This window comes from Octodon degus, unplaced genomic scaffold (genome assembly GCF_000260255.1).
Source record: "Octodon degus isolate 3935 unplaced genomic scaffold, OctDeg1.0 scaffold00040, whole genome shotgun sequence".
Lineage (NCBI taxonomy): Eukaryota > Metazoa > Chordata > Mammalia > Rodentia > Octodontidae > Octodon > Octodon degus.
The window spans coordinates 10,634,741-10,649,473 of record NW_004524616.1 but is presented as its reverse complement, the minus strand read 5'-3'; the positions used below and the strand labels follow the sequence as shown (position 1 = coordinate 10,649,473).

At 38.6% G+C, this 14,733-nt stretch overlaps 1 protein-coding gene across 1 annotated transcript in view; it reads left to right on the top strand.

Moving 5' to 3' along the window:
* Positions 1-14,733, top strand: part of Megf10 (multiple EGF like domains 10) — a 192,742-nt gene that overhangs the window by 79,356 nt on the left and 98,653 nt on the right. Inside the window, exon 5 of the mRNA XM_023715305.1 lies at positions 12,648-12,740. Within this exon, the coding sequence (XP_023571073.1) occupies positions 12,648-12,740 (93 nt within the window). The remainder of the gene's footprint in view (positions 1-12,647; positions 12,741-14,733) is intronic.

Here is a 14,733-nt window from a genome sequence, read left to right as displayed (position 1 = left end):
GGCATGGTACTTCCTGTAGAATCATCATGCTTTCTTTGTAGACTCACACATGGCAGGACCAGCAGGAATAATTTCTCCCAGATGAAAGAACCTTCCCCTGGACTCATCCCTGAACATCATGTAGGCAACTTTTACATCCTTCTTAAACTGAATCGATTTGCAGTTTTAATATCAGACCTGTTATAGGCTGAGTACTTAGACAAGAGTTTATTCTAGTATTTGTTACTGTTTTGAAACTGTGGTTTATGAGGATCAAATTATTTATGTTATTTAAGTCTTATTCAGCCTTCACAGGCTCAGTATGAGAGTCATGGCCAAAATAGAAATGCCTATATAAGTGTGGAATTAAACTAAAAATCTTTCCATTTTCAAATAAATGAATAGGATTATGTGCTCCACAGATGGTATTTCAATCCCTTGTGTGGGATCTATTACAATAGCCTGTTCAACACAAACTGCATTTTTTTTTCCATTTAGTTTGTAGAGGAAAAGCTTTGAAGAACATCATGCTGTCATCTTTTCAATACTATCATTTCCCCAAGTGTCTTTTTTGAAAGGACCTAAGGTCAGTGCCTTCGGAAACATTTGGAGAATTCACTCACTCATAGCTATAGACTCTTAGTGAAATTACAAGGTTGTACAGTGTTTTAATGTTAGTTCAGTTTATTTTGTCTCTGTCCTTATTTTGTAGATAGAGAATACTCTTCATTTCTCTCTGGAAGTTCTCCTTATACTATATTTATTTAAAAAAACCGGTTTATTGAGATAAAATTGATATAAGCTGTACATATTGCTAAGAATTGATAGATGTATGCGACTATAAATTCCTTACCTCATTCACTATAGTGAACCTAACTTGCTGCCTACAAACATTTTGTCGCAATCTCTTTGCCATTCCTTCCATCCACTTCTCCCCTTCCCTTCTTCCTCAGATAACCACTTATTTCTTCCTTTCTACATTAATGTGTGTTTTCTAGAGTTTGATGCACATGGAATCATACTGTATACTTTCGTTTACATCAACGTAGTCATTTTGAGATTTACCCACATTGTCCTGTGTGCATCATTAGTGCATTCCTTTTTATCTCTCAACAAATATTCTGTGTACATACCATAATTTATATGGACATCTGGATTGTTTCTAGTTTTTGATAGTTGCAAAAGTGCTGCCCTGAAAACTTACAAGTAAGTCTGTATATGGACACAGCTCTTTCTTCTTGTGGGTATTGCCTGGAATCTGAACGCAGGTGTTCAGAGCTGCTTCACTTATGATAACTGAAACCTGTATGCAACCAGGTGGCTGTGAACATTTTAAGAATTGCCAGACTTTTGCAAAGAGATTCCTCATTTTACATTCACATTGGCAATGTATGAGAGTTCCACTTTCTCCAAATTCTTATTAACGCTTGCTATTGTCAGTCTTTTACAATCATTTAAGAAGATGTTCTACCTTACTGTGATTTAATTTGCATGTTGTAGTGACTAATAATATTGAGCATCTTTTCATGTTTATTTGCCCTTAGTACATCTTCTTTGGTGAAGTGTTAAAGTTCTTTGCCAATTTATGACTTTTTTTTTTGGCAGAGGTTTTTGTTCACTGACTATTCTTTGTATATTCTAGATACAAGTTGTTTATTAGATGGATTTCTTGAAAACGCATTTTTTAGTATGTGATTTATTACTTTAATTCCTTTAATGATGTTTTTGAATAGCACAAGTTTATTTATAATTTTTACAGAAAAAAATCATTAACTTGTTCTCTTGCAGATTGTATTTTTGGTGCCAGATATAGGAATTCTTTACCCAATTTGAGGTCACAAAGGTTTTCCACTACTTTTTTTTTAATGTCTGTATTCACTATTGTTTCATTTATTTACATGTCTGTGTTCATACCAGCATCATATTATCTTGATTATTGTGGCTTTAGAATAAATCTTAAAATCATGTACCATTAGTTCTCAAAGTCTGTTTTTCTTTTGTGAAGTTGTCTTAACTATTGTGAGTACTTAGCATTCACATATGAATTTTAAATCAATCTGTCTGATTCTTAAAAAACCTTCTGGGATTTTGATTGGTATCACATTGAATCTATAGCTCTATCTGGAGGAAATTTGACAATAATGTTGAGTCATCTGACAAATCTGTGATCTGCCTTACTATTTAAGATAATACATGTGTTATTCTGTAGTTGGGTGATGTGATTTATAAATATCAAATAGTTCAAATTGGTTACTGGTTTCATTTAGTTTTTCTTTAGTTCTTCTCAGGAGTATTGCTAGATTTTAGTGCCCAGGTCTTTCATATGTGTGCTTATATTTATCCCTAAATATTTTATAGTTTTGATGTTTTTGGAAATGCCTTTTAAAATTTAAATATAATTGAGTTTTTATGTATTATTTTATCTGCAACTTTGTTGAACTTTTGTGTTATTTTTAGTTTTGTTTTTGTGGGTTTTTTTGTTTGTTTGTTTTTTTTTTTTTTTTTGGTAGATCCCATCAGATTTCCTAAATAATTACATGTGTTTTCATAGTCTCTAAGGCAAGGCAGTTTTACTTCTTCCTTTTCAATGTGGAAAATTATTATGTCTTTTTCTTACCTTATTATATTTACGACAGCCTGAGTATAATGCTGGAGAGAAATGTAAAAGCAGATATCTTTGTTCCAATTCTTAGGGAAAAACATTCATTTCTTATTACCGAGTAAGGGGCCTGGGAGATAGCTTAGTAGAATAAGCGCTAGCCTGGCAAGTCCAAGGGCCTGAGTTCAATCCCCAGTTCTGCCAAAAAATAAAATAAAATAAAAAATAAATTCCATTTTATCACCGAGTATAGTGTTAGTAGTAGATTTTTCATATTTGTTCTTTGTTATTTGGGGGAAACTTTTCCATTTCTAGTTCACAGAGAAGTTTTATTAGAAATGGATACTGGGTTTTACTATGTGCATTTTTAAAATTAATTTTGAAAGTATTTATTGGTAGATGTTTACTGTACATGATTACATGACTTGTGAGGAATTGATACATATGTATACCACATCTTAATTCTTTTTGAGGAAATTGTATGTTTGGGTTTGTTTTGTGTTACAATGGTGAAATACATTGACTGATTTTTAAGTTTTATTTTAAACCTATATCCCAGTTATTCCTCATGGAGAAATCCCATGAGGTCATTAAATTTAATCCTTTTATGTATTGTTGGACTTAATTCACTAAAGCATTGTTTGGTCTTTGCCTCTATGTTAATGAAAGACATTTGTCTGTGGTTTTCTTTTACTGTAAATATGTTCGTCTGATTTTAGTGTTGAGATAATTTTGGTCTCAGAATAACTTAGTATTCCCTCTTCAATTTTTCAAAAGAATTTTTGTGGAATTACATTTATTTCTTTAATGTTGATAAAAATTCACTATTGAAGTCCTCTGGAACCATGATAACTGTGATCTTCTTTAATAGGATGTTTTTAGCTAAAATTTAATTCTTTTTAAATGTGTAAGTCCATTTATATTATTCATTTTTACTAGAGTAGGTTTTCACAGTTTCTCCAGTTCATCTAGATCATCAAAGTTATTTAACATAATTAACAATGTCTTCCAAAGACACCGTTCCTAATAGATCTTTGTACTTGTCTTTATTCCATGTTTATGGCAGCATAATCCATAAAATCTTGGACTAATCGCACATGCCCATCAACAAATGAATGGATAGAGAAAATGTGATTTCATATACTACAGATTACTATTCTGCAGTAAAGAAAAAATAACTTGAATGTTTTGTAGGAAAATGGATGCAATTTGGGATCATAAGTCAGACACACAAGTTTAAATGTCACATGGTTCTCTTATATAAGAAACCCAAATTATCAATAAAGAGCAAAATTAAAGATGAATAATAGGACGTAGGTGCATAGACCTTTTTCATATGGGAAGGGAATCAAGAAATAGAGGCAGGAGGAAGGAGGAACTAAGATGTGCGATGGGCATGTACCAACGCCCCACAAGGAATGCCGTCATTATGTGCTACAAACATGTACTAATAGAAAATAGAAATAGGAAAGCCTCAGCAGGAAAAAGGGAAAGAGAATGTTAGATGTTGTCTTAGTTATTTTCTTGTTGCTGAGACAGAATCCCTGACACCCATAGTTAAGGGAGGAAAAGTTTACTTAACTCTATAAAGGGTTCAATCCTAGTTGGCTGCTCCAGGACAGGGTGGCACATGGCAGACAGAGGTCACATGGGAGAACAGTTCATGGTGCCCACAGTGCAGCCAAAGCAACAAGGGAAGAAGACAAGACTCTTTCTGTCTCTTATATCGTATGCAGGCTGCCTGTCCTCAGGCAGGCTTAGTGCTCACACCCTTAATCCTAGCCAGAACTATAAGCAAACCAGTAAGTAGAGTGATTTAGTAATCACACACCTTTGATCCCAGCATTGCACACTGTAGATTCAACCACCTCTGCAAAAGCCCTGTGAGAGCATGAGGCTTTGGGGGGACATCTAGACACAAATCATAACAGATGTGGATTTCTTCCAATATGTTTACTACATACAAATTCCTAGGTGCCTAATATTATCTTGGTCTCTCTTTGATCTTTTATCCGTGTACATCATGCATTTGACCACTGGGGTAGTGGGGTAAGAAGCCCTGATCCCAGCAGTAAGTTATGCAATTTTGGGGGTGTGGCACAAGGAATATGTGGTGTGAAGCAACTGTTACAGGCCACTCTTCTCTGAAACTTTATCCTAAAGGTGTACACTTCCGGGGTTCAGATGTGCTCTCCTTCTGAGATCCTTGGGATCTTAGTCCAGTTGGAACTCTCTTCCCTCAACACCCAGAGTATCTGTGACACACATTTTTTTTTTTCTTTGAGGTAGCAGGGATTGAACTCAGGACCCTGTACTTGCCAGGCAGGCACTTATTCTACTGAGCTATCTCCCCGGCCCTTCCCAGAGTATCTGTATGACAATTTTTGAGATGTAATCACATACCATATAGTTCAGCAATTTAAATTATACCATTCAATGGCTTAGTGTATTTACAGACTTGTACAGCCATAACATGATCAGTTTTTAAACATCTTCATTATTTAAAAAAATACCCCCAAAAGGGATACAAATAAATGTCCATTTTGTATCTATATATTCAAAAATGGTTAGGATAGATATATTGTTACATTCTCTTAATGAACAGAGGGATTTGTTCTAATAGTGTTTGTAAATAGGATATCATGTCTGCATCTTGTACAGCAAATAACCACTAGGAAGAATGTATGCAATGTGTTAATTATTGAAACTGTCCTACCAATTTGATTTGAAACTGTGTCATTGCTATTTGTTTCTCAATAAAATTATGGAAAAAAATGGCATCATCTTATATATTCCTGGCCCTAGAAAATCAACTAATATACTTTCTATCTATTTAGAATTGTCTTTTTGGGGAATCAGCGAACATGTTCTTTCAGAATTGTGCTCATACCTCTGCTACTAGGCCTGCTTACCAGAGCTGAGCATATTAGGTTTGGTGATCCACAATGTCTGGGGGATGTGCCTGGTGTACCAGTTAGCTTTAAACTGAGAGAAAAGAGAATTCTTTTCCCCTGTTATAAACAAATACAACAAATAGGTTATAATGTAACAGTTTGAAATATGAAAACACAAATGATTCCTGTCTGCAGTGAGCCTTGTGGCAGCAATTTGATTTGTAAGACTTCTGAGTATGAACGTCCTCCACCCTGCACCAGGAGGGTGAAGTCCCCTGGAAAGCCAGTTCTCTTCTGCTGACTCGTGGACCTGGCAGTGTGGCACAGCTGCCTTAGATGCCACCCTAGCCCATCAGTGCCCTGCTGTCCATCCTTCTTCCCCCTCCCCTTCCTAGACTCCACCCTCTAAAACCCAGCTTGAGTTTGGTCTGCTCTCAGAAGTTGTGTTCCAACATGGCAACTCAGAGAATAAATGAGAGAAGCAAAGATCTGTGATGTAGGCACTTTATTCCTAGTATCAGAATAAAAGAAACTTCTGAGGGAAGATGGTTTCTCTGGAGTTTTGTTTGCACTGAGCAGTTATTTTTAAGAGATACATTGACCTTTAAGACATTTTCCAAGTTAATTTAAATGAATGTATTATATTATATTCTTTAAGACTTAATTTGGGCTGGGGAGATAGCTCGGTGGTCTAAGTGCCTGCCTCACAAGTGCAAAGACCCTGGGTTCGATTCCTGGTACCGCATGTTGAGCTGGGCCTGCAACCCTGGGTACACCATGCCAGCCACTGAAACCAGGTATGGTGGCACACACCTATAATCCCAGCACTGGGGAGGCTGAGACAGGAGGATAACTATGAGTTTGAGTTGCATACCAAGACCCTGTATCAAATAAATAAATTAATATTTAAAGACGTTATCTTTAAAGATTATAATTTGCCTACAAAGGAATATGGAGGCTACCTACTCTACCTTTTTCCCCTTTTTCCCATCCTAAATCCAAAGGGAAATAGAGATAGCAGATAGAGAAAACAATCCAGTAGTTAATGGCTTTCCGTGTTGAAGTCAAGTATTTACAAGTGAAAGGAATGTAATGGGATTTAAATGGATTTAGGAACTAAGGCTGAAACAGGAGACTAATTAGAGAAGATTCCAGGGTCGTGGTGTCAGTCCTCACCTGTCTACCAAGCAGACAGACTGTACATAGCTTTTACTTCAGAGACACAGCCTGTTCTTCTCATTAGTGTCTCTTGCTTCCTGCATCTTAAGGGAAAAGACCCATCAGCTACCCCTACTTGATGCTTCTGCAGCAGGCTGCTGAGTATGGGTCAAGTTTGGCTTCTATCTGGCCCTAAAAAAACGGCCACTGAAAACTTAGATTAAAATATTCAATGATTTTCTTAAATGAAGTAGGAAAATAAATCATATTTGATAGTCCATTTTTTGCTATGGTAATCTTAGTTTTAATTGTCTTTTTAAGTATAGGAGGAAAGGATGTAGATAAAGAGTAAAATGATTCTCTGTTCCAGTGAATGGGAGGGACAGCTACATATAGATGGAGTCTTGTTACCCTTTGAAATCTAAGCTACTGAACATTTCCTAAGGTGGATGTCTGTTCTTTGTGTTGTTTTCAAGTTCACCTTGGCATTTTATACATGCCTACGTTCTGTACATAACCAACTTTGATTTCCACTAGAGCTTGTTAGGCATGAGAGTACAACAACTAGAGTTGGTGGCACCTAACGCTGAAGGAGGAAAGAGGAGGCTGGGTGATGTCTAGGGCAGCTGATTTTTTTTTGTTTTTTAACTAAAAGAGCTGACAAGTTTATTTTCACATTTCACAATAAAAATGAAACTGTACTTTCTGCACTTTTGTTTATCGTACTTCTCCCTTCAGAAATATTATTTGATCAGAAGGGGGAGCAAGTCTTCCTTGTCATTCATGCTGTTAGAAAACACTCAGAAGGGGCCGGGGAGATGGCTCAGTAGAATAAGCACTTCCCTGGCAAGCTCAAGGGCCTGAGTTCAATCCCCAGTTCTGCAAAAAAAAAAAAAAAGAAAGAAAAGAAAACTCTCAGGGTCACAGCACCATGATCCGCTGGTGAAGCAGAACAAATAATATAAAACAGATACAGTGAGGCCACCCTTTCATTTTATCTGTCTGGCCCAGTCATTCTTGGCCAAGTGGGCACCATCATGGGCTGAGCCGGCAGTCCCATCATTGGAGGCCCAGGCATCATCGGCATGTGGCCTCCCATGGGTGGCCTCATTCCAGGAGCAGGTCTCACTGGCATCCCAGGAGGAGGGTGAGCCTATCATTGGCATCATGGGAGGGCCTCCCACATGGGGTACTGGCATCTTACCAGGGTGAGGAGGACCTGGGTGGGGGTAAGATCATAGCCCCTGCTGGAGGAGGAGTGGAGAATGGAGTAGGAGGTATCCTTCCTTGTTGAAATGCAGCCGTTGTTTTGTTAGTCAGGCTCTGAGCTTGCTCTTCCATCCATTTCTGGTAGTAGTCTTTCACGTTTTCTTTATGTTTCCTTCCACTGCAGTGTGTCTTTCTCACAGATGGAGAGTCATGGGTGAGGTGTGTATTGCAGTAGTCACAATAAAACTGAGGCATGTGCTCCCAGGCCCTTGGCGGCTCCATCCTAGGGCCGTTGACTTTCCAGACAGGGCTGTGATGCCAGGCATGCGATGGTCAGTGTTTCTGCCCCATGGTGGATTGGGACCTCAGAGGAAGTGGAGAGAGATGTGGTTTGTGCTGCTCTCTCATGTTGCTTCTCTTAGCTACTGGCCATAGTGTAGGTGCTGGGTTGTTGGGAGCTGCAGGAAGCTAGGAAATGGATCAAATGTGTGTAAATGGAACCGGGCCTCAGTGCCTACAGCAAACAAGCCACCTCACTTTTGAGATAAACATCTTGTTTGGTTAAGGTTAGCTATTAGTTGCCAGGTAACTTTGTGTCGTGTGTTAGTAACTTTGCAAAAGGTATAAATAAACACAAGTTTCATCGTGCTGGTGTGAGTCTTGCCCATCGGGCAAACTACCTACCACCTGGCCCAGCTTTTGTCTTCCTGTCTTTCTCATTCCTGCTGCTGAGTTTCCCCGGGTACAACTGTTCGCAGTAAGACCAACAGATCCCTACACTGGGTAAGGGCTATGGCTGGACACAGAATCCAGAGATGGTGGAAAAGAACATGGAGCAAAGATGGCACTTGAAGAACAGGGCCAGTACTATGTGAAACTTCCACATTATGGAAGCAGAATTTTGTGTTCTTCCTTTTTTTTAATGTATTTAGTTCAGGGTCTCACTACACAGATGGGACTTGTAGTGCTTCTCCTGTTTTCAGCCTCCCAAGTGCTGGGATTACAGGGGCACACCACCATGCCCAGTCTCAATTGCAGGCTTAGTGTACCCCAGGGGGCGGGGCCAGCACGGCAAGCCAGGAATGGAACCCCAGTCCCTGTGTCTGCCTGAGCTGCCCTGAACTTTAAGGAGAAAGCAGCAATTAGGAAAGCAGATTCCTCCCCCAGTTCCTAATTAACTTTCAAGCAAATTTACTTTCTTCCAAGGATCCGTCCACAATTAATATCAGACTTTGGCCAAATGTTAGCTCAAGGTTTTAACAAACATAATTCAGATTTAAAAACTACAATCACAGGATTATTTATCATTTGCTATAACTGATTACTCGAAATTCCTTTCATAAAATCACAAACTTTACATTATCAGCAACCAAACATGAGACTATTTGTATAATATTTTGGTATTGTAAAGCAGGTATTCTTTAAGTCTGCACATAGAAATTACCCTCCTTTTCTAGAACTAACAAAATAAGAGCAACAAAAACCCTGAACTGAGATCCAAGCATAAGCAGTTCTGATTCCTAGCCCTCTGGAATATAGACATTTGTTTACTTATTTCCAAAAAACATTCTCTCTGTAGTGGGACAAAATTGCTGTGGGTGTTTGCTTGGTCTTACCTTTCTCATTAGTGGATTCAGGAGGCGTAGCAGAAACCATCTGAGGTCACTCTTCAGATGGCTAAAAGGCAACACAATTATAATGAAAATCAAATTTTAATCTGAAGTATCTTTGGTAACTGTGCCTATCAAAGATGTAGTTTGTGACAGAAAAAAAGAAGGTTGATAGTACAAAATGAAAAGAAAGACGAAATAAAAAGTAAGAGAAGAAAGAGGAACAAGAATGACTGCCTCTCTAGTGAGTATGCTGAGTCTTCCATAGCTGGTGTGTTCCCAGACAAATAAAAAACCCAGTTGCTTCCATTGAGTCTGGTGTCTCAGGAACCCAGAGGTTTTAAAATTCTCAAGTAGTAGAATTATGTTTTTTCTCCTACAGATTCATATGGGTTTCTAAGATTTAAAAAACAAAGGGAAATTCTAATATAAATTTACCTTAATACATAAACTTTATGCTATTTCTTTAGTATGAAATTAATTGGCAAGAACAGCATTTTTTAGGCCTGCTGTGCCGGCCTCACCCCTGGTGACTGAGACTGGGTATGACGGTGTGCACCTGTAATCCCAGCTCTTGAGAGGCTGTAAACAGGTGGGTCACTATGAGGCTGATCTAATAGTGAGACCCTGAACACCCTGTACACCCTTCCCTAAAAGGAAAAAAAAAAAAAAAAGACCCAGCATTATTGAGGCCTGGCAAGCACAAGGTCCTGAGTTCAATCTCCAGTACCTTGGGGTGGGGTGGGGGGGGGAGAATAACATTATTAAATAAATGCAAAAATTTGAAACTAGAAGACATGGATGGTGCTTCTTTCATTAGCCACCACCTCCAATTTCTGTTTTGATTTAAATTCACAGTGTCGAAGAAGTCTTGTGTTGCATAAAAGATCATGTCTAATTTTTAAAACTTCTAAAGATGCGTAAGCAGAATTTTGAACAACTCTAGTGTCTAGAAGGACGAGATGTTGCCAAAGTGATCACTGATGATGTGGTTCCGACCTAGATGCCATTAGAACGCACGAGAGAGTGTTATGTTGCTGCCTAGTTTCCAGTGAACCCAGCGCTGTGCGGGGAGAGCCTCATGTGCACACCTAGCTGTGTGGCACACGGAGTGTGGTGTCTGGGGCTGGTCCCACACTGTTAAGCCCCTGACTGCACCTGTGGGCTTCCTCTGTGCCTTGCATGCTGGAGTGTGGTAGTTTACCAGCTTTACCTATGTGCCAGCTTTACCTAAATTTTAAAGAAACTACAGAGAGCTACGGCTTCACAAATGGATACCGTCTACAAGTTCAGACAACCAGCCCTGAGGCGGGCACTTGGCAGAGTGAGGGAGGCCCATGTGTTCATGGGGGCATGAGCAGATTCTACTTTAATTGCAACCCAGTCTGTAGTTGTCTGAATCAAATATTACAAGGTCGTCAAGTACTTCCATAGAGTTCTTGGGATTCTGACCACAATTCTAAGCTCTCCAGGCCTGGTATCCTTCACAAAATTACCGGGGTGCTAAAGAATGATTCAGGTGACAGCAAGTGAGCCTGTATTTCCTGTAATTTAGAGTCAGCCTATTTTCTTGTGGGGTCTCCAACCTGATCATTTCTGGTGGTACCTTACACTTTTCATTACATGATTCTTAATTCTCAGAATAAAGCAGAAACATTTTAAATTTGTTTTAGGTCTCTTTGTACCTTTCCTATTGCCCAAATTGCTACACCTAAACAGAATTCAGGTTCATTTATTTCCTTTTTTGTTATCTCCTTACCAGTTGGTTTTTCTTCCTCTGGAATGCCTTTTCCTTATTTCTCTTTTTGTCTAAGATTTAAATTTTAGAAGTGACAGCATCATAATTTCATACATAGATATAGATAGTTATAGATGATATATAGTATATATGTACACTATACATACAATTGTGGGTACATTTTAAGGAAATATTCAATGACATGAAAATATTTTTTCCATTGTATGGAGTAGGAAAGCAATGAAGCCAGCTGTGGTGGCACATGCCTGTAATTCCACCACTCAGGAGGCTGAAGAAGGATTGTTTCAAGTTTGAGGCCAGCCTGGGCTACAAAATGAGTTCAAGGCCAGTCTTCACTGCAGAGTGAAACCCTGTCACAAAAAAGACCAAAAAGAAGAAGTAATTGGAAAATTAAGTTAATAATTTTTAAAAGAAAAATCTATAGGAAAAAACCCAAAAATTTCGACATGCACAGAATGTTACTAGCTAGTAGCACTAAAGATAAGGTTCATATAAATTATTGGTATTTTATGCATTGGGGAAGTAAATCTGTTTTGCTTTTATAATAAGACATTAACTACAAAATAGGTCTTAAGTCCCAGCACCTTACTTCTACTTAAATAACATTTTTAATTATCTGAACCCTTGCAAGTTGCTCTCACAATTACAGTACTCGAGTATCAGGTATTTTTGCAGAGTGTGTAGCCAGTGTGAGAGGCACTCATGTGGAAGGCCACGCTACTGTTTTGTGTCAGATACTTTTGGTGCCCTTTTTTGTCAGCCAGCTGAACCCTGCATTGCCAGCCAGTCCTTACAGTGCCCATCCGGTTGCATGCACAGTGACAACCCTTTCCTCCACGCGCTGGCTCACACCTGAAACAGTGATAAGGAGGAAGGACTGAGATGCAGTACTCCCCAAAGACCTACGTGCCATTTTTCAGATATTTCCTTCAACAGGAAAAGGGTATGCAGTTCTTCTGAGTCATAGTTATGAAGACTTTGTTCACAAAGAACGGAGACTACTCTTCCTGGTGACTGTATTACATAAAGAGAATTACCTCTTAGTCCACTCTGTCACTCTGGAGTCCCGATGTATTCTTTGTGGTTTATTTGTTCCCCTAGGTTCCTTTCAAAGAAAAAAAGAATATATTGGGATACATATTGATAAGTTTTTAAAAATAAAAGTTAGGAAATTTTCCTTGAAACTTTCCCCCCTAATTTAGCATGACATAGAATTAAACAGTAGAACAGCAGGAATTTATGTGGCGATAACAAAATAAGAGGGGGAATTGTTTGGTTATGCAACGGACTATAAGAGGGCTGAGAAGAGGATTGAAGAAAATTATCAAGCATGCATGTTGTTTTTAAGTGACACTTGAGCCGAGGATGTGCAACAGCTGTGTTGTTGACTTTTTTTCTCATGCCGACTTTCTTTATTTGATTGATTTTCTCCCTGACAGCTCACTGTGCTGATAAATGCGTCCATGGCCGCTGCATCGCTCCAAACACCTGTCAGTGTGAGCCTGGCTGGGGTGGGACCAACTGCTCCAGTGGTAAGTGCCCACCTGCTGCTGTCTGTCTCGGAATGTTTTTAGTGCACAGACTCCTTGTCTGCCCCTTATCCTGGGCCACGCTTGCCCTCCGCATCCCAAGCAAGGCATGGTCAGGACTCTGTATCCAACCCATTCATATAGTTCCTTTTATCTATGTATGTGTACTACATACAGAACTGCCATTGATTGAAAATAAAGAAAATACTAAGAAGAAGAGTTCATTAATTTGCTACTCATACTCTTATGATTATGAACGCATTTTCCAGAGTGGGGCCCAGAATTTCGATTTCTTACTTATAGAAATTGTGATTGTGGTCTAACTTTAGTTTTCAACTTGATTAATGAAGATACTTTGTGGGTGATGAAAATTTGCCACTTGGTGATTTTAACTCAGAAGCAAAACAAGTATTTTTGACATTAAGGTATGTATTTGTCTCTCTGTTCTGTGAAGGAACGTGTATAGGTGCCCAGATACCATTTGGGAGATACTTTTGTAGTAAATAAAGTCACAGACATTTTTGATACTTGTGAATGAAGCCATAATGTAGCATCTAATTTGTCTTCATTATTCTAGAATTAGAATTCTAAAATGATGGCATTTTGGATTGCCACCAGACAGTACCTATAATCCTGTAGCCATAAAGACTAAGTGATGGAATGTTCTGAAGCATAGTTGCTTTCCTAAATTTCACTGTTAAAATTTGAGTTTCCTTGTTAACTAATTGCTGCATTCATAATTGTATTTGCTTCTTCCTTCTTTTTGCCTTAAAAAATGTGAGAGAGAATTGAAGTGCAACAAAATGTAACACACAAAATGTCACTTTATAATAGTTTTTTAAAATTAGCAGGTTCCCATGACAGCACAAATTTGGCTTCATTTCTACCAAATAATTTTCTGAGACTGGTCTGAAAGTATGTTAAGCTGTCAAGATAAACTGGTTTTAAGAATTTCACTTGGCTACTTTGGAACTGGGCAGATTCCTCTTGACCTTGTTAGGACGATTTGTTTTGAACTTGTGATCTCCTGGCGCTCCTGGAGGCAGTGTCTCCCGGGAAGCCCTTGTGCTGTCTGTGCTCAGAACACTGCCTGAAAGGGCCTCTGTATTGTGCCTTAGCCGGGCTGTGCATGTGTCTTTCTGCTCCTGGAAGGCGTCTGAATTCCGGTGGATGACTGTCTTGCAGGGTTTTGTTTTGCTTCTGTTGGAGAGCAGGAGGAGGGTGGGCATCGTGTTCACATGCTGTTGAGGCAGAGTGTTTGGGATGTGGGACCTGGCTTGGGTCCATCTTCTGGCCAGCTGCTTCATTAACTTTTCTAGCTTAAAAAACAGATTTGCCGAGACATTTTGAAGAAGAATAACATTATTGTAAGGTAGTGGGAAAAGGAAAAATGGTTATATTCCTCATTGAAATATAAGGTTTATTATTAACTTTGGGGCATGAACATTGAAATTTCATTTTTATCCATACATGTGTGCTAAAAACTCCAGCCTACCTCAAGCACAAAGGTCAGTCTGAAGAGTGTGCAAAACAAAAGACTGTGTTTTGTTCTCTCCAGAACTGATTTGGCCCTTCTAGAAAATAAACTGTTGCTTTATTTTAGAACTTGCACACTTCTGAACTATAGAATGCTGAGGACATACATTATTTTAATACTAGAAACTGATAATTGGGCAACTGCTAGGATGTAACCTATAATTCAGATGTTTAATAGATATAGCATGGATAAGCATGTGCTGATGTCTTAATTCCTTAAAGATGTCTGGAGAAAACCTTTGTGACATCCCTTTTTTAAGCACAAAAGAAAGTGCTCTTCTTTACCAAACCACATACTGGATTTTGCTACCTAGGTTTTGTCTGTAGCAGTTACCCTAACTTAGAAAATTCATGAATTTTAGGGCCAGAAACATAGCTCAGTGGAATAAGCACTTCCCTGTCAAGCTCAAGGGACTGAGTTCAATCCCCGGTCCTGCCAAAAAAAAAAAAAAAAAAAAAA